The sequence below is a fragment of the Limulus polyphemus genome, unplaced genomic scaffold (genome assembly GCF_000517525.1).
Source record: "Limulus polyphemus unplaced genomic scaffold, Limulus_polyphemus-2.1.2 Scaffold2028, whole genome shotgun sequence".
Taxonomy (NCBI): Eukaryota; Metazoa; Arthropoda; class Merostomata; order Xiphosura; family Limulidae; genus Limulus; species Limulus polyphemus.
Window position 1 is genome coordinate 125,280 of NW_013667638.1, and position 20,665 is coordinate 145,944.

The 20,665-nt window shown below is 30.7% G+C and overlaps 1 protein-coding gene across 1 annotated transcript in view; it reads left to right on the forward strand.

Annotated features, from left to right (window-relative positions):
• The window catches only part of LOC106465716 (integrin alpha-PS1-like), an 83,124-nt gene that overhangs the window by 47,552 nt on the left and 14,907 nt on the right, over positions 1 to 20,665 (forward strand). The window contains exons 2-14 of the mRNA XM_013925954.2: positions 3,697 to 3,830; positions 5,479 to 5,546; positions 6,094 to 6,276; positions 8,029 to 8,176; positions 9,429 to 9,636; positions 10,267 to 10,351; positions 11,869 to 11,974; positions 12,179 to 12,267; positions 12,766 to 12,920; positions 13,682 to 13,786; positions 14,198 to 14,423; positions 15,273 to 15,422; positions 16,452 to 16,531. Of these exons, the coding sequence (XP_013781408.1) occupies positions 3,697 to 3,830; positions 5,479 to 5,546; positions 6,094 to 6,276; positions 8,029 to 8,176; positions 9,429 to 9,636; positions 10,267 to 10,351; positions 11,869 to 11,974; positions 12,179 to 12,267; positions 12,766 to 12,920; positions 13,682 to 13,786; positions 14,198 to 14,423; positions 15,273 to 15,422; positions 16,452 to 16,531 (1,737 nt within the window). The remainder of the gene's footprint in view (positions 1 to 3,696; positions 3,831 to 5,478; positions 5,547 to 6,093; positions 6,277 to 8,028; positions 8,177 to 9,428; positions 9,637 to 10,266; positions 10,352 to 11,868; positions 11,975 to 12,178; positions 12,268 to 12,765; positions 12,921 to 13,681; positions 13,787 to 14,197; positions 14,424 to 15,272; positions 15,423 to 16,451; positions 16,532 to 20,665) is intronic.

Here is a 20,665-nt window from a genome sequence, read left to right on the forward strand (position 1 = left end):
ATATATATATGTGTGTGTGTGTGTATGAATGTATATATATATATATAGACACACACATCAAGAGAAACGGTCAAGTAATATTTTACATAGAAGGAAAGCCTAAAAACACCACCATGTCTAAACCTTTGTTGATAAATAGATAGAAATTGTAAGCTATTGAGAATATAAGTATCGAGTTAGGATAAGTTATAGTTGACACAAGATAACTACTGAGGTCGAAAACTGCCATGATGTCAAAATATTAAAAAATGTGAAGATTCAATGAAAGTATGCGAAGGTCAGCAATAATTCACATTCAAGACTAATATATATATATACATAACATGACATACAGTTAAGTAAAATGTTATATCAAAAATGGATGGAAAGCCTTAAAAAACAGCCTAACCAAATATTTGATGATATATATTTAAAAAACAGATATTGTTCTTCACAGCATTAACTGTCGACGTAATTTAGTTTCCTAAGTGTTTTAAGATATACCCGAAGGTTTCACAATTTATAAAGTGCAGTATTTGTGGGTCTAACCGCACCTTGCGTGGTAAGCAAATTTGGTTTCCGTTTCGTTATTAAGCCATACGAGGTTAAATATGCCCGTCATCTCATACACACACGTGTAACGTGACTGGAAAAGGAACCTCATCACGAAGCCCCGCCAGCGTTGTGTGGCCTCCTGGGAGTCAGCATAAGGAGGGGGGAGTGCCAAGCAACAATATATCCCTGCGGGTTTATGGTCAGCTGCAGAATGGCATGCGGTGTTTGTGAAAAATTCTGGCTTTATTTGGGAGTGTCATGGTGACGTCATTTCACTTGGTTAGCACTTGCTTTAGAAGATTATTATAACAATTACATATGCAGAAACTATAACACGCGTGTTTCATCAGCCACTCTGTATTTTTATACATATACACATTATGACTACTTAAAATATATGTCTGTTTTTTTCTTACATTACATAGATTACTGCTAAATTAAACTCTGAACACGGAGTAATAAGTGAAACTGTTCTATATATATATTGTGCATCGTAAATAAGTTCACGAAAAAATAAGTCTATAGTATTAAAAAAACGATTATTATAAGTGTATATGTGCTTACTGTAACCGTAAAGACATTTTCCTACTGGAATTCCTCGTCGTCACGTGATCATGCTAGTGCATACAATGTAAGACGTGCTTCTCATGACTAAATCTTTTTTTTTTTGCGAACGTTATAACATTCCTCGTCATTTCCTTTGGATCTTATGTAGCGGATTAGTTTTCTTCCACAGATGTTGTAAACTTATCTAAACGACAGTTTCTCTGACTTTATAAAAAGTATGGTTGGTAACTTTGTTCGTTTTTTCTTTTGTTATTCATTATGGCGGGCTTGTATCCGTGACAAGGTTAGTCTGCTCCAGCTATTGTTATATGGTAGTGTCACCTATAGGAAAGGAAAACAATTACTGCATAAACAAACTAAATATGTTGTTAGATTAATCGTGCTTCGGTATCTGTATGTTTGATCTGGTGGATCATATAACCTATTATAATAATCTGGTTTTATTATATAAAGAAGTGAAAATTGTACATTTGAAAACAGTAATAATTATTATTTTAAAACCTGGACGATTCTTTAATATAAAAAATCAAACACCTATGACCAGAGTTGAGCTTATAAAGTCATATCATTTTCAAGCCCAATTCCCATTCAGTATAAGTTTTACTGTAGTAAACATATATCGGGAAGGTTACTTGTGTGATGTGAATTTAATTACTGCAGTATCTAACACACTAGAAATGTAATAATATTTGTCTCTTCGGAGTTACCATCTCTTCAAAACTGTGTCATTGAGTCGAACCATACATAGTTGGTTAAAGGCTGAATATCGCTGAGAAATGTTCTTTATCTACACCATTAAAAGTGATAAAATTAGATAACTAAGCCTTTGATGAAGACTTGTAGCTGTATGAAACTTGTTATGTGACTAGTCACCATTAAAACAAATGTTTACTGGGACTTGTAGCCCTGATATCTCATTTGGAAGGACATCAGTCTCAGAGCATTAGTGAAAGCTGAAGATCTTGATTTCAAGCCCTGCCCCTGAGCGGAATATTATTTTGTGAAGATTAATATTTATACAGTGAGGATACCAACATCATTATATGTGATGTTTGGTTCACATTGATTCAAATATTCAGGATGCATGTTTGGTTGGGAAGAGAAATTAATTATGTTACATGTTTGTTTCTGGTAACATTATGTTTTTTGTATGAAAGGTACTACTTGAATTTATACACACATATAATATAAGAACAACAAGGGACCTGTAGGTCCATTTTTAACATCTCATCCATTAAACTAAACTTGAAAATAAAAGTAAAACACTCAAAGCCAGACTTTATCATCCAAATATTTATCAAGCTTTCTCTTAAAATCCCTTAAATTAACTGCACCCATCACATCTGAAGGCAACCCATTCCAAAGGCCAAACCACCCTTTTAGAAAAATATAACTGTTTTAGTTGAAGATGATTCCTACCCTGCTAAAATTTATGTTTATATACCCTAGTCCTACCATTCTCACTATTAAATATAAAAAAAGATGATGCATTAACACTATTAATTCCCTTCCTTATATATTAGTCTTTTATTATGAAGTTTAATAAGAATAACTGAACTTAGTTTAGTGTGTTTTGGAATGTCATTGAATTAGAAAAGAACTTCTAGGCATTAAAACCATTGTGGATTTGATCAAAATACTTTTACAGAGTATTGTTTTTTAATAGATTTGGTTATACTGACTTACATTTTAGAGGTTATAATTACAAGCTTTAAAAGTCCAGATTTTGGTTTTTTCTTGCTACTCAATCAGTGGAGTGGGTTATTAGAGTGGTTAATAATACGTACAGTTAATGTTTATTCTTTTAAGGCTATGTTATGTGAGTATGTGGTAAAAAAAAAGGTTGCATTTAAAGTCTGTTGAGAGATTGATGGATGACCCTGTTGGAGGAGCTGGTCTTCTGATGTTTTGTTTGTCCTCCAATAGCAGTGTCTTGCAAGATGAGGACTACACTATACTAGGGTACCCCTCAAATTCTTTTTGTAATGTTAAAGTTTCATTGTGAGGCCCAGATCAAACTAAACTGATATGATGTGTAGAGGTTTTTCTTTTTTTGTTGATGTATTCATTTACAGTTTTCTGTTTTGTTTGTGAAACTTCAGCATGTTCTGTTATTTGTATTTGTCATATATTTAAGTCCTGTTTGTTATCTCCCATAAATATTTTTATTTGACCTATTTTTTTTATTTCTTATACAATTATATTCGTAACTTTCTTACTAGATATATTTTTTATTTGAAACTGATACCTCCTGCTTGCTCTACATATATTATATTTTACTGTCAGATCCTTCGTTGGAAAACGTTTTAGCCATTGATTTCCGATGAGTTGCTGGAAAGGAAGATGTTACTTGCTAGAACCGACATCTAATTATTAATGAAGCATTTAACAAAAGTATTACAAGATCAATAAAAATGACTTTTTTTTATAGGCATTATAGGATATTTATTTGATGTATAACATATTATTAAATCCACCAATCAAGAAATTCTTCATAAGGGAAGTTGCTAAATATTCATATAGTCTCAGGCTAAGAATTTTAACAATCTGAAAAAAATTCTTGTCTTTATTCATTCTCAAGTATTTTTTCTACAGGATATTAGTTGGAGCTCCACGTGCCCGGCCTTTTAATGGAAGAAACAATTCAGGAGTAATCTACAGGTGTCCGCTGTCAACAACATGGAAAGATTGTGCTCAACTTCGAGCAGAGTCAGATGACTCATCACACTGTAAGTATTACCTGATGAAAAATCTTGATGATATGTGTATGCGTGATGTGAAATAAGCAAACATTTTCATCATATTACATAAGTTGATTGAAATAAAATGCATACCGTTCTCTAGACTTGTTTTAGGATGAATATAACAATTTAATATTTTGATGTTAATCCTTTTAAAATATAGACATTTTCTGTTGCACTGTATCCATTATTATCACAACTCCCTCGGTGCACAGATATGTATACGAACATTTAGCACTGACTGTAAATTATCTAATATAAAATAACACAACAAACCATGGCATTGATTCTTCAAATATGAATGGGTCCTTGACACAATTAAGTTAGCACTTAAAAGCAATGTTCTGACATGACATGCTGACAGCTCCTACTAACTACAAAAAATAAATAAATTACAAACAATAACAAACAGGTCACTTCCTACTAAGAGCTGTTTAATTTATAACTTCTTATATACATAACTAGTGTAATCTGTAACACAGCATAACTAAATACAAACACAACTAGTGTAATCTGTAACACAGCATAACTAAATACAAACACAACTAGTGTAATCTGTAACACAGTATAACTAAATACAAACACAACTAGTGTAATCTGTAACACAGCATAACTAAATACAAACACAACTAGTGTAATCTGAAACACAGCATAACTAAATACAAACACAACTAGTGTAATCTGTAACACATTATAACTCAATACAAGCACAACTAGTATAATCTGTAACACATTATAACTCAATACAAGCACAACTAGTTACAAACACAACTAGTGTAATCTGTAACACATTATAACTCAATACAAACACAACTAGTGTAATCTGTAACACATTATAACTCAATACAAGCACAACTAGTATAATCTGTAACAGCATAACTAAATACAAACACAACTAGTGTAATCTGAAACACAGTATAACTAAATACAAACACAACTAGTGTAATCTGTAACACAGCATAACTAAATACAAACACAACTAGTGTAATCTGAAACACAGCATAACTCAATACAAGCACAACTAGTGTAATCTGAAACACAGCATAACTCAATACAAGCACAACTAGTATAATCTGTAACACAGCATAACTACTTACAAACACAACTAGTATAATCTGAAACACAGCATAACTAAATACAAATACAACTAGTGTAATATGAAACACAGCATAACTAAATACAAATACAACTAGTGTAATATGAAACACAGCATAACTACATACAAACACAACTAGTGTAATATGAAACACAACATAACTACATACAAACACAACTAGTGTAATCTGTAACACAGCATAACTAAATACAAACATGTTCAGTCATAACATTATGGAAGACAACTCTCCCAATAAACATAGTTTAAAGACCCTATCACTCAGAAGAATGTCCAAAAAATAACATTTTGATAATCTTATCTCATAGAGACACCTTAAGTATTAACTTGAAAATTGTAGTTCTTTGAAAGACCTAAATAACATTTTGATAATCTTATCTCATAGAAACACCTTAAGTATTAACTTGAAAATTGTAGTTCTTAGAAATACCTAAATAACCTTTTGAAAATTTTACCATGCCCACACCAACATTGTTTTCAGTAGTCAGTAGTCTTCATTTAATGTTTTTTTTATATTGATAGCTTCCATAAAAGATGACCAGTGGCTGGGAGTCTCCTTGAAAAGTAAAGGGAAAGGAGGATTTGTAATGGTAAGTTCATTCCTCTATGGATCACTGCTTACGTATTTGTAAGAGCCATAGCAGTGGACAAAATAAATAAATAGAATAGGATACTATTGTTCTGTTATTCAATGATATCAATTGACAAACAGATAGATTAACAGTAAAGTAATGGAATCCATTCTGCAAACTTTCAGCTATAAAATACCACAGTGGTATAGCGGTATGTCTGCAGACTTACAAAGCTAAAAACCGGGTTTCGATACCCATGGTGGACAGAACACAGATAGCTCATTGTGTAGCTTTGTGCATAACTACAAACAAAATATGAATAAGATCTTATATCTAATACCCCTTGCTGAAAAACTTCTATTTCACAAGTGAAACTTGTATAGTAGCAACCAAACTGTTGATAGAGAAAGCAAAAGATGGAATTTAACAACTTTTTCTTCTTTTTCTTTTACTGTTGTGTATATAAAGTAGACATTTCTTTCCTGAAGCTACAAACCATGGTGAAAATGCTTGTAAAATAAGTTGCAGTAAGTCAGTGCCTAATCAATATTAATTTCTGTTTCAGACATGTGCTCATCGGTATATCGAGAAAGCAGGAGAAAGTCAGTGGGGGTTTGGTGTCTGTTATTCTCTGAATCAGCAGTTAGAGTACAGACAGAAGTGGTATCCCTGTGGTGGACGTCCTGTAAACAAAGGTCATGAACAGTTTGGTTACTGCCAAGCTGGCACCAGCTTAGATGTTTTAGATGTAAGATATATTTTCACTTCTTCATTAATTTTAATTTTTTTCTCACTTTTAGTGTTCTCAGAAAGGTAAAGGTACTGTCAATGAAATATATTTCAAAAAGGTAATAAAGCATATTAACACACTATGTAACAACAGAAAGAAACGAACAGAATCTTTCTGAACTAAGGCTTGAACTCAATACCCCATGCTTACACTTATATTGTTGAGTTTGATGCTCTACTAAGTTAACAAATTGAGGCTATAAACGAATACAAGACAAGTATCAACCAGTGACTGTCAAAGTGAACATGAATTAGTCCTGACATGTTAATATTACCATAGTCCAATTGTTTGAGAAAAGGTATAAAAACTGTTATGCAATTATTCAAAAATATTAAGCACTGATAGAAGTTTCAGTGTGTTTGTTAGCTTATTTATTAACTTTGTCCACTGGCTGTTAATAGGCCAGAGCTGTTTGCTATAGTCATCAATTTATGTTTCTTATAAACGGGGCCTCATTGAGATATAGTACCGCTCTAGGCAGATAATTTTGCCACCACCTCCATGTGATCGCTCCAGAAATGAAGCCTTTGTATTAGTTATGTCATTAATCATGTGATCAGTCACATGATCGCTCAGAACTCGTGATTGGTTTCTCGATCTGGTGTGGTGGGTTGCAGCGTCATCCCATCACAAAGTTAAATAAAAACATAATTCGTCAAATTTTTGTTGCTGCTTTCATTTGAGGTGCTTAAATTTGCCACCCTAGGCAGTTGCATGTGCATAACTGTGGCCTTGTTTATAAAAAAAACTATTAAATTAGAACTACATATATTTAGTGTTAAACTCTAAAACGTTTTAATAGCCCAGCAATACCTAAAACATTTATTTAAGATATTTAGTGGCACAGGAATAGGTATTTTTTAATTATTGTAATACCTCTTTCACACAATTGTTAATTTTTATTTAGTTATCATACAAATAAGAGTTCTATCAATAATTTTTGTTTACCTAGTTTCTTATATCTTTTTGGGTGGTTGGTACACAATTTATATCAATTCCATTTGACCTCTATGTGATGTAGTTACAGAAATAAGAATTTCTTCTTGAACTTTATAACCTGTTTTGATGACTGTCATACAAGAGTTTTTGTTGTCCTTGTTGCCTCTGTGTATGCGTGATTGTCTAATAAGGAACCTTTTTTTTTTTTTATGAAGTCATCCTAGAGTATTAATCAGATTACCACAAATAAGATTATTTTTAACTCTGGTAGCTGCTTTGTACATGTTCAGCTGTTATGTATGTGTACAGTGGTTTTTCATGTGTACAACTGTTTTTTTGTATGTTTTGTTTATGTGCATATATTGCATGAATAAAACCTTGTAATTATAGTTTCCTATATCTTTTTGTCACACACAGATTTTTATAATTTGTCTTTAGTGTTGTTTTCAATAAAAGTTAAATTTTTGTAATGATGTGATTGAAACACAGCACAATTGTTTTCTCCACATTAGTACTTTGTTATTTAAAACTACAGACATTTAACCTTATAAAGGATTAAATTAGAATGAAATATAGTATATGAAATTACCCATAAACAGTAATTTGATAGGTTGTTGCCAGAAATCAGTAAGAAAAATGAGACCACTAAAAAGTGGGACAGGAAAACTGTAATCTACATTTAAAATGGATCATCCATATATTAACAAAATATTAAAAAAAAAAGATAAGGTCTTGATTTTATTTTATTGACTTATAATTTCCATATGAAAGGATAACAACATGGTTCTTGGATCTCCGGGACCGTATACCTGGCGAGGAACTGTGTTTGTTAACAACCTAGGAGAAGGAATTCGTGATGATAAGACATGGTACCTTGGACCATTGGATGAATCTCCAGTGGATAAATACAGTTATCTAGGTAATTAAAAAAAATTTAGTATTTACTATCAGTTTTATTACAATTGAAGTTTTATAGTCAAAACTAATTATTGTAGTTAGTTTCAAATGTTTTTATAAGTAAGTTTCTGAATTTTTTGCAGTTTTTTTTTTTATAATTAATGCTCTTTGTATGAAAGCATAACAGTTCTTCACAAACAGATTCAGCTGGTTAATTGCAGTTTGATGAATAGTTTATCAAAACATATTTTTCTAGAGAGTGTTTATTTTATTTTTTTTTAGTTTTAAAGGGTGTACAATTACTTCGGTTATAATTTATTATCTTTTTTTTAAAAAACAGATTTTACATAGCAGTTACATTTTTTACATAAAAATCAACTATATATCCATCTAGTAACAGTTGTTTATAATATATACTCTGTGGTAACATCAATAGTAAATAAATGAAAATTTCAATTTATTTTAATGTTCAAAATATGAAGTGTGGAATGTATTAAAGATGCAGTAATGTTATTCGTAATAGTTTTTTGTGGAAGTTTCTAAAAAAATATACATGTTTTTTTGTGTGGTTATCAATAATAACTTCTGAGCAAAGCAAAATATGTATGTAAATCAGAACTAAATATAATCCAATAATGAATACAGCTAACTTAATATACTGTTCTTTTTAGGAATACACAAAGTCTTAAAACAAAAACCTGTGATGGTTAAAATTTATTGATTCATCAGCTGGGTAACCTTTATTTTAATTATAATTTTGGCTGTAATCCCTATAATATCCAAAGACTAAGCATAATAAGACTAAAGAATCATAATAGATAACAAGAAATATGTAACTATATGTATATATATATAAACTATGCATTATGACCAATCCTCTTTTCTCTTGAAAATTAAATGTGATACCATTGTATACAAAACTTTGTATAATCTTCCATAACAATGTCTAGTGACCAATGAAAACAAATAAATGACTTCAAATGTGTAAGTTTAGAGTAACTTAACATCCGAGATAAATTACTAGAACACATACTGATATCTGATATAGTTTAAAGTAATAGCATGACTCGGAATTTTTAATTGAACCATTGTGTATGTTTTAGTCAATACTATTAGTTCTATCATACTCTAATGATGTGAATGGGGTTTATTAGAATATCATTTAAATTATGTACGTGTAAACATACGTTAAGTTTGAGGTTTTTTTCAAGTCAGAATAAGTTTTATACATTTTAAGAAGCAAAGTCAGACTTAAATAAAATAAATTATCTCAGGTATGGCTGTAACCTCGGGAAAATTCTTTGGAGAGCATAAAAGTTTCGTGGCAGGAGCACCTCGTTCTAATGGCACGGGACAAGTAGTTTTTTTCCGTAAGGAGCAGAGAGGTATCACTGTTCTCTCTGTAGAGCTCCTGTATTCTGGAAGACAGTTTGCTTCATCATTTGGATATTCTCTCACTGCTCTGGACATAAATCATGATGGGTATGTGGTAGAAAAACTGATTTATGAATACGATTATCTGTTGCTGGTTTAGGTCAAAAATTTTCAAAGATAAGGAACTTAAGATCCTGATAAATAACTAGCATTTTACTGATAAATTACCTGTATACATGTAAATTTTTAAAGCTGTGTGTTCTTACATCCCTGTTAAGCATGTGTTTCATTTAATTTTCAGGCCCCTTACTGTATTTACTTAGTCATTCTTGTAAAGCAACAGAAAATCGAAATGTAAATACAGCAGTTTTTACTCAAACTTCTCTAATACAAATTTATATTGAAAACTTTAGTGGAACAATGTTTTGATAACTATGAATATTTTGAAGATTTACATTATTGAATTAATTAAATTAATTATATACATTTTTAAATATGTTCAAAATTTGAAAACCATAATTGATTTTTCACAAAACAACTTCATTTCTGTGAAACACAATTATATTTCTAAGTTAACTGAAAAAGAAGTATTACAGGATTTGTTTCAGATAGTGATGATTTAATTCTTGCATACAAATATACACATTAAAATGCATCTTTTTGTTTTTGTGATCTTGTTTAGTTCACATGATATACAGTGTTATGAATGATTGATTTTTTCATTTTAAATTCATACAGATATGACGATCTGGTTGTTGGTGCTCCATTTTATTTCAGTGACTATGAAGGAGGAGCAATTTATGTTTATTTGAGTTCTGACAAAGTAAGGATTTCTTTCTTTCAAAAGCATTTAAAAAAATAGATATACCAAAAACTGTTAAAGCATTAGAAACCAATAGGCTTAAAAAATGTTATCACAAATTTTTAGGCCTGAAAGTAGTTGCAAGGTTTAAATCCTATACTTTTCTCTTCTATAGAAGGTAATTTCTAACATAATTATTAATTCAGTTTTAATACAATATGATAAAAACCCTATAACCCGAGCGCTTTCGAAAGGTGGACCTTTCTTCTTCAGGATTCCCAGTTTGCATCTGAAGAAGAAGAAAGGTCCATCTTTCAAAAGCACTCGGGTTATAGGGTTTTTATCATTTTGTATCAAGACTTATTGAACCTACATGTTTCTCTGACATCATGAATATTAATTTTTATTTTCTCATTAAAATTGAAAAACTAGAATTAGTGTTAACTGCTAAATTTAAGACATGGCTTGAACCACAACTGTATTTAACTTAACAAAAAAAACTTCCTACAGCAGAAATTCATTAACTGATGTTTTCTTTGTTGAAATTGTTTTTTCTCCCAGATCTAGTTAGTAATCAGTGTTCCAAATCTCATTAACCTTTTGAACTTATTTCTGTTCACTTTCATAAGATTTTCTATGTCTTATTAGTTGTAACAAAAATGGGTTAATTAGAAATTAATCTATGGTGTGTGTGACATGCATATTTTCTGCACCAATACACAACTCCAGTTTGTAGATGGAAAAAAGAACGTAGTGTATGGGAAATAATTTTTAAAGTTTCGTATAAAAGTAAGATTTGAATTAAACTTTACATTTATGACATTTATCCAAAAACAAATAATTTTCATCAGGTTGTAATATCAGTATGTAATAGAATAAAACTGTAGGAAAAATTAACTTTTGTGCATCTAAAAATATCTTCAATACATGAGGTTATGAAATTTAACAATATGTACTTTATTTGTAAAATTTGGTTACTTTAGTTTCTATATATTATTCATACCACATGAAGACTAGATGTGTATGTGTGTGTGTGATCTGATTATGAAAATGTTAAGAAGATCTTTAATTGTTATCAAGTTGTTAGAGTAATTTTAAATCTCAAATGTTTTTTCGGGATAATCCTTTGTGATTGTTTTTTATCGTTTTACATTTATTAAATCAGTGAGTTAAATGTTTTAGTAAGTTTAGTTTCTTTTCACTAAAAATATTTTATCAGTTAAAGAACCAAATAAGTAACCAAAACAGAATATATTATATCTTGGTTTATCCCTCTTTCCGAGCATTGGTTCTGTTAATAATATTAATGTTCATCAACAGTATTGGGTTAGACACAAAGCATGCAGAATAGATTGTCGATTAATTACTTTTCCAAGCATTGTTTCTATTAACAAATCTTGTCTTTTTTGCTACTTTTTTATTATATAGTATTGTGTTACATGCAGTGCAAACAGAATAGATTGTCGATTAGTTTAACTACATTTTTCCAAACATTGTTTTTGTTAACAAATATGTCTATTTACAATGTTATGTTTTAGGGCATTGGAACTAAGACAGTGCCAACAAACTTCACAGGGAAACCAGAGTCCAGATTTGGTTTCGCAGTTGCCAGTGCTGGGGATTTGAACAAAGATGGTTTCACTGGTGAGTCAGTATGAGTTTGTTTAGAGATTAAAAAGAAGACTGTACACGTTTGAATAAGTTTTGTTACAAAGCTAAGAACTGAAAATAATTTGTTAACTGTTTATTAAGAAAGATATTTGATCCTTATGTAAATATAAAATGGCCAAAAGTACAAAAAATTATTACTGGTTTGAACATATATTTATTATTAAATGTTTACCATAGATCTAGCTGTGGGTGCTCCCTATGAAAATAATGGAGTGGTTTATATCTATTTGGGATCAACAGGTGGACTGATTACAGAGCCTTCCCAGGTAAGTTATTTCAGAACTTATGAGTTGCTAGTTATGTTGTTAAAAGTGTAGTGTAATTAAAGTGACAATAACGTACCAGATGAAAAACCAATATAACCTACAAATAAATCTCAGTAAAACAGTTAAGCTAAAATATCTAATTTTGTCCATTAATTTGACTAAGAAATCATAGACAAAGCAAACAGGCAAACACAACCACATAATATAAATTTGATTTTAGTTAACAAATGTGAATTGCATGTGTTTTTCTTTTTTGTCTTGCAATAGATTTAAAATTTTAAGCTGATGAGATTTCTAGCGACAAAAAAAACTTTTAACATATATTTATTCATCATAGAGAAAAGTAGAAATCAGCTTTAAAAACAACTTGTAATAAAAGTCTTATTAAGAATAAATATTTAAAAGGTTCTTTTGTATTTTAACAAATTTAATAGTAATTTACTAATACTTTTAGTTTGGTCATAAAATGATAAGATACATGTTTTTCTTTTTTTGCAGGTTATTCAAGCATCCGATTTTCCTAAGCAAGCGTTATCACGCACCAGCTTTGCAACTTTTGGCTATTCCATCTCAGGTGGTTTAGATCTTGATCAAAATGGCTACCCTGATCTCTTGATTGGGAGCTATGACAGTGATACTGTGAGTCTGTTATTGTAAGTATGAATGATGAAGCCGTATTTTAATTTCATAATCTTATGTTTAATATTTTGACCAATCATGTAGGAGCTTGTGTAGGTATATAATAAAGATCTGTTTAGACTAGCTCAGTATCTACAGTATATGTGTACAGATAAAAAATAAAGATCTGTTTATAAAACAAAGTTCTGTTTAGTTTGGTATCTATATGATAAGTGTATAGATAAAAAATAAAGATCTGTTTATAAAACAAAGTTCTGTTTAGTTTGATATCTATATGATAAGTGTATAGATAAAAAATAAAGATCTGTTTATAAAACAAAGTTCTGTTTAGTTTGATATCTATAGGATAAGTGTATAGATAAAAAATAAAGATCTGTTTATAAAACAAAGTTCTGTTTAGTTTGATATCTGTAGTATGAGTGTACAGATAAAATAAATAACTGTTTTAGATTAATTTTAATTTTACACCATTCGTAAGCAGGTAACTTAGTTCACACTGTTACATCACCTACTACAACACATTGCTTTGCTGTTTTTATCAAACCACAGTAAATAAGCTAGGCTACAGTTATTATCCAATCACATAAATGCCTTAAAGTGAGAGGGGTATCTTTTATATTTGCCATATCTTGTAGTCAAATATTATCTTGTGATTTCCATGACTTAATCGATTTCATCCTAACAAAGACTGGCTGATTTATGCTATAAACATCAGTAACGAGTCATTAAAGTTATGATCAATTAATCACAATGTTATTACAAAACTTTTTAACAGGGGACGACCAATCATAGATGTTATTACAACAGTAGAAGGAAATCTGAAGAACATTGATGCTACTAAACCAGGTTGCGCTGCAGATCCTTCATCAACCTTAGTTTGGTTAGTATTGTTTTTATGTTTATTTGAACTTGGACAGTACTGTGTAAAGACTAAATATTTTACTCTCGATCCAGTCAGCAATGGATCGAGAGTAATTATTATTATTACATTATTATTGTAGCTTTGTGTGTTTAATGTTGTTAACTGAATTTTGAAGTTTCAGTCCCACACTGATATATCTTAAAAAAATAACGATTACATACTCGAGATGGTAAAAATTATTGATACTTTCTCCTAATTCTTTTGTCTTTGTTAACAGTTTATTTACTAATAGCGAACAAAATGTTTCTCATAGCGTGTCATGATAAACTAATATTTTTCATCTGTGAACTTTAACTTAACTCATTAGTAATTCAAAGAAACTTCACTGAAAACAAAATATTACTTGCTTTTTATTTTTTGTTTTTTCAGTTTTTCCTTTAAAGCTTGTTTCAAGTTCAATTCTTCAGTTCTTTCTCACGGAACAAGGATCAAAATAAAGTATCGAATTGAAGCTGAGCCAAGAAGGAAGTTTTATCGTGTTTACTTCCAGGCAGCTAAAGATTCTGAAACGCCCAACATCGTAGAAAAAGACGTTATATTTCAAGGGGAATCTCTAGGATCCTTGGAATGTTCTACAGAAGTCGTCTATCTTAGGGTAGGCTACAGTAACTTTAGAATATTTGTTGAAAATGGTTTAGGTTTAGTAACCTTCAGAGCTATTACAGATTATATATTTGCAAAGCAGTTCTAGAGGTTTCTCTGTTTTTGTTTTTCAACATGGTTGAATAAATATTCATGTTAAAGGTGCAGTCTGTATATGTTCATAATGTTTCTCTTTGGCTTAAATGTCAGCAAGTTTGGCTTTATCTGATTCCAAAATAATAATCTCCAATGGCAGTTTTGATTACAATGGTTTTAATTTCTGTAAAAAAAAACTTGAAATGTACTACTGAAGTTGAAATGATTAAATATTGCTTTTTATTTGTGGGCCCAGCATGGCCAGGTGGTTAGGGAGCTCGACTCGCAATCTGCGGGTCGCGGGTTTGAATCCCCGTCACACCGAACATGCTCGCCCTTTCAGCCATGGGGGTGTTATAATGTGACGGTCAATCCCACTATTCATTGGTAAAAGAGTAGCCCAAGAGTTGGCAGTGGGTGGTGATGACTAGCTGTCTTCCCTCTAGTCTTACACTTCTAAATTAGGGACGGCTAGCGCAGATAGCCTTTGTGTAGCTTTGCGTGAAATTCAAAACAAACAAATCTTTTTATTTGCGTATTAAAACGTTAACTTACAGCTTTAAAGTTCTGTATGTTTATTGTCTGCAGGAATATGTGATTTCATACATGCTTCTTCAAATTTCAAACCAAAACATTACAAGAAACCTAGATTCAGAATTACTTTTCTTTTTTACAGATGTTACTTAATGCTTTTGTTATCTACTTGAGCTGAATAAATTCTAAGTTTTTCATTCTAAGAATAACCTGAAAAGTTTTTTATTTTTAGGACAAAAGTGACATTCAAAATCCCATCAACTTTAAATTGACTTACACACTAATTCAAAATGAACCTAAGATGCCCGAGGAAGGTGAAAGACTACCAAATGTCAATCTTTACCCGATTTTAAATCAGCAAGAAGCATCCAAAAACTTCCAGGTAAAATTTCCTTGTGATGAATTTTGATCTATCATTTGTGTATTTTTGTTATTTTTCTCTGTCAGGCTTTTAAATAATAGATGTTTAAATATATTAAGTGTCAATGCTTGTGTGGCCTGGCATAACATAGCAGTGATAGCACTTGACTTGCAATATGGAAGTCATGGGATTGAATCCTGTCCCAAATCATACTTTCCCTTTCAGATGTGGAAGCATTATGATGTGATGGTGAATCCCATTATACATGGCCAGCTAGATAGGGCACTTGACTCGTAATCTGAGGGTCGCGGGTTCGAATCCCTGTCACACCAATCATGCTCGCCCTTTCAGCCATGGGGGCATTATAATGTGACGGTCAATCCCACTATTCGTTGGTAAAAGAGTAGCCCAAGAGTTGGCGGTGGGTGGTGATGACTAGTTGCCTTCTCTCTAGTCTTACACTGCTAAATTAGGGATGGCTAGCACTGATAGCCCTCATGTAGCTTTGCACAATATTCAAAACAAACAAACCTATTATTCATTGGTAAAAAAGTTGCCCAAGAATTGGTGGGGGGGTAGTGTTGATTAGCCAAAATCAGGGATACCTAGCAAAAATAACCCTCTAGTAGCTTAGTGCAAACTCAGCAAAACAAACAAGCAAGCAATGAATGCATGTTTGTGTACATTTTCAATATGCAAATGAGCAAGTAGGTTTCATTTACTGTTTTTTAAGGTCAAAATATCTTAATACTCTAATGTTTTGGTTATTACTTAAGTTAGTATTAAATTAAAATACTTATATTTTGTATTTATATATTTACAAGAACTACACCTAAGAATCTGAAATTTTTTTTTTTTGCCCTTTTGTGTCTATTGTGACCTTTCAAAAAGTATATTACTGAAAATGTTAATTTATGCAGAATACTGCTGTAAAGGTTATTATGACCCATAAAGATACGAGATACTACCAACTACATATTTGTTGTATTCCTCTTTTGATCATGTAAACATGTGCCTATGAAAAACTAATGTTTGTACTTCATCTGTTAGGCTACATTCATGAAAAACTGTGGTACCGATGATATCTGTCAAAGCGATCTTGAGTTTGACGTAGAATTCAATTTACCTAAGTAAGTACTCTGAATTTTTAATTAGGGATATTGGAATGAAAAATGTAAGCTAACTATTATTACTGTGTTTAATAGATTTTTGTAAACATAATTAATGTGTAATGAAACTTTAATGCCCATTCAGTCTGTTTTTTCTGAGTGTAAATCCTGTTTTATTTTTATGAATATTTTAAAACAATTATATTCTAAACGTTATTATATGATGCAAAACAAAAATTAAATATAAACACTTAATTATCTTACAGTTTGGTCTTTAAGTTTTAAGAATTTTTATAGTAAAAAAGTAGGCTTAGTGTTTAGAATGTTGGACTGTGGATTGAAGGTCCAAAGTTTTAGTCTGATATGCAGTTTGAATAAAATTTTGATTTTAATCAAGAAAAAACTGATTTTCTGTAATGTACAAATATCTTGTGCTTTCTCTTGTCTGTTTTTGTGTGTGGCACTCTCACTTCAAAAGAAATTAACTCAAAAGCTAAAAATGTGTGCCATGTTGAAAATAAATTATCTGTATTATGTGTAGAACAGTTCTTCAAAGTGCATGCTTTAAATGAAATTATATATTCCATAAAATACATACAACTTCAAATACTTGTTCATAAACAAACTTGGTGATTTATTTTTAATTTTGTTATAAATTATGGATAACTTCTAAAAACTAAAAATTTTCATTAGTTTCGGAAGTGCTACATAGTACCATATGAAAGAACATTTGAATGTGTAGGCAGATGATGCATAGATTACCTGAAAAACTAAAGTTTATGGAAGACCTGAACTTAATGATTTTGTGGGGATCAGCAGGGTATGCCCCAAAGAAAATGTGGTGTTTGAAATGGCACAATTCCCAAAATATTCATGTTAAGCACAGACGTGTAGTGTATGATACCCTTAGAATTACTAAAATATATTTATCTGCACCCAACAGGCATGCACTTGAGGGGGCTGATGCCTTCCCTCCCTCCTAGTTCCTCTGCCTATGGAATTTTGTGAAAACATTAATACACAGGAGCCAATATTCCTTGATTAAAACAGTCAGAAAGAACATTCAGCGTGAACCGTTTGAGTTTAGCCTACAAACTAAGTAGACTGAAGTAGGATATACAGAAACATGTTTTGTAACATTGTATGAAATATTTTAACAGAACCATCTACTTCTATGCATGTACATAAAATAAAAAGAGTTGTTGAGGTGCAATAAAATATTTTATTTTGGATGTATTACATTCTTTTTTGATTCTGCTAATGTGATACTTAAATAGACAAAATGTCAAAGTAAGTGGACAACATAATGAGAGGTAGGTTAAACAGTCTATTCTTTATCTGCATGTAAAAACTCAAACACGAAGAAGGTACATCGTGACAGACCATGCTGTCTTTTTTTTTTAAATTCTTATACGAATACAACAGATAACAAACCAAAATAACAGCAGGTAATGGTCCAAGGCAGTGAAAATTACAAATCAGTGGTAAACTCTGTCCACCTGTACTTACTATAACTGTCCGTCCTATATAACTGACAGTTGCAGGGTGAGAAATATATGCCTTGGCTTCAAAAGCAGGTTCTTGATTGTTTTCTACCTTCAGTGTCATATTTAAGTGTTCTTCACCTAGGAATAACACCAGACCTCCATTTTCTCTGAAAGGAAAGATCAGAAAATGTGTTTTTAAAATTATAAGCATTGAGTTAGTCAAAAAGATATCTAATTTTTGACATTATAAAAACAAATTTTTTTCCTGTAAGGAAATAGTAAAAAAAATATATCAATCCATTCAAAAGACAAGTGGTTTTTTTTTTCTGGTTAAAAAAAAGATGTTATTTAAGAAAACTTAGTTTGCAAATAAAACAACAAAATCATCTCCATCTCCTCTTGACAGCTGTTTGCAGAGAAAAGGAAACAAAACCTCGTCCTTCTTTCTGTTGTTATTTAATCCCTAATAACCTCATTAGATGCTAATTGCAAACCCTGCTTTGTAGAAGTAAAAATTTCACTCCTCTAAATGATTAAGTACTTGTATCTTCAAATTCAAAGCCAAAATCTATAAGAATAAATGGAAATGTGCCCAATTTCAGGATCTTTTTTTTTACAACCCTTCTCAGGCAAAAATTCTAGAACAAAGTAGCCAATGTACACCAGACAGTTTCCAGTTACAATACAAAAAATTATGGTAATCAAGCCAGCCAACTCTGGGTGACAGATGCTAACACATATACACACACACATAATGGATCATCTTTAATGTAAGATTATAAGTTGTATAAGTAACTTTCACTGGAGTAAGCGTAATGTTATCTAACATTGTCTATTATACCATTTTTGCTCCCTTAATGGGTACACTTAGCTAGTGTCATTTAAAAAACATATTGTATGTTTATAATTATTGTGAATTTCTGTGTACTAAAGCCTAAAAACAATGTGTAAAACTACATACTCAGTTCTTGGTACAACATTCACAATTTAATGTATCAATAGTAGCCAGCATACTATTTTAAATAAAGCAACCATAATTGAACTTATTGTTAGACAGTAATTGACCATTGAGTTAAACCCTTGTGCACATGGACAGGTGATTTGTGGAAACAATTTCGTTTTTTTAAATTCTATAACTTCGAAATGACTTAAGATCACCTGTAAAATGAAGGAATTCTGTCCAGTCATCACTGATCACAGAAAACGTGGCTAAACTATGGAACTTTAAAAGCAGTCTTTAAAATATCATTTTTGAAAATCAAAAGAAGCAGCTGTGGTGAAAATTATTACTTGGATTCAATTGAAATTTGAGCTTTAAATGTAATTTTTTAATTAGTATTTATAACAAATATTTTATAAAGGAGAAATACTACAAAACGTTTACCTGTTTGTGCATTTATCCTAAGATGCTTCAAAGTATGAGGTCAATATTATTAAGCACCAGACTGTATCTTAGAAGCATAGTTTTAAAGTTTTGTTTTTATGATAGAATTAAAGTAACTATATTTTCTATAATGTGTTTATTTTTTATTCTTAATATACACCATTTGATCTGGCTATTAACAAAAGTTTTTTTTAAAACTGATAGTATACAAATTATTCCACCTCCTCCCAATGATAGAAAAAAAAAGATAATTTACTTTAAAAAGTATAAACTTTAGAAGTTTGTTCCTTAATGTCAAGGAACCCACAGGTTGATATACATAATGTTGTGTAACAAACATTACTAAGTTGTGATGCTGATTATGGCAGTGTAGTCACTTGGTGGAAAAGTGTTTGTTATTTCAGTTCATGACAACTTGATATCTAGGTGTTGTAACAAGCATCATTTAGTTCGTAAACATTATTTTATTGTTTGCATTTTGTTGAAGTAAATTTAATACAACAACTGTCAAATCTTTACTTCTATTTTTTTGCTTATATCCATGATTTATTTTTTTATTTTAGAAAGGTGGAGATGTGATTTGCACACCAGAGAATAAGTTATTGGTTTGTGAATTGGGTCACCCCTTTACTGAAAAAGTAAGTAGAAGTTTATCGTATTTCTCATTTTTTAAATTGATAAATACTATTCCTGACAGATTTTTTAAATACTTTAAAGTTTATTTAATGAAAGTATGTATAAACAAATCCTGGCTATAGTTATAACTATATATGTACTCTTAAGTGTTTACGTGTATGATTATTTACTGATTTCGTTTTACGTATGACTATAGTTGTATTTTGACTTCCACATGGCTGTTGAGAGATGTACAATTTATATGTTATCAAATACATTTTAATGTACACTCTTAAATACTTTTTTCTTTAAACATTTTTATTATGAAGTGTTTCAGAATGCATGAATAAAGACATTGAGCTATGCATAATTTAAATGTGGAATATGTTTAGGATATTGAATAGTTTCATATGTACTACTTCTACCTTATTTTTAGTTTGGAGATGACCTTTCAGACTCTGTGCTGAGTCCTTTATCAGGAGCAGTCCCTATGAAACTATTCAAGTTTTAGATTATTTAGGACACATAAATGATATATATGATATAAAACTCAAGTTTTAGATTATTTAGGACATGTACCTGATATATATAACATAAAACTCAAGTTTTAGATTATTTAGGACACATAAATGATATATATAACATAAAACTCAAGTTTTAGATTATTTA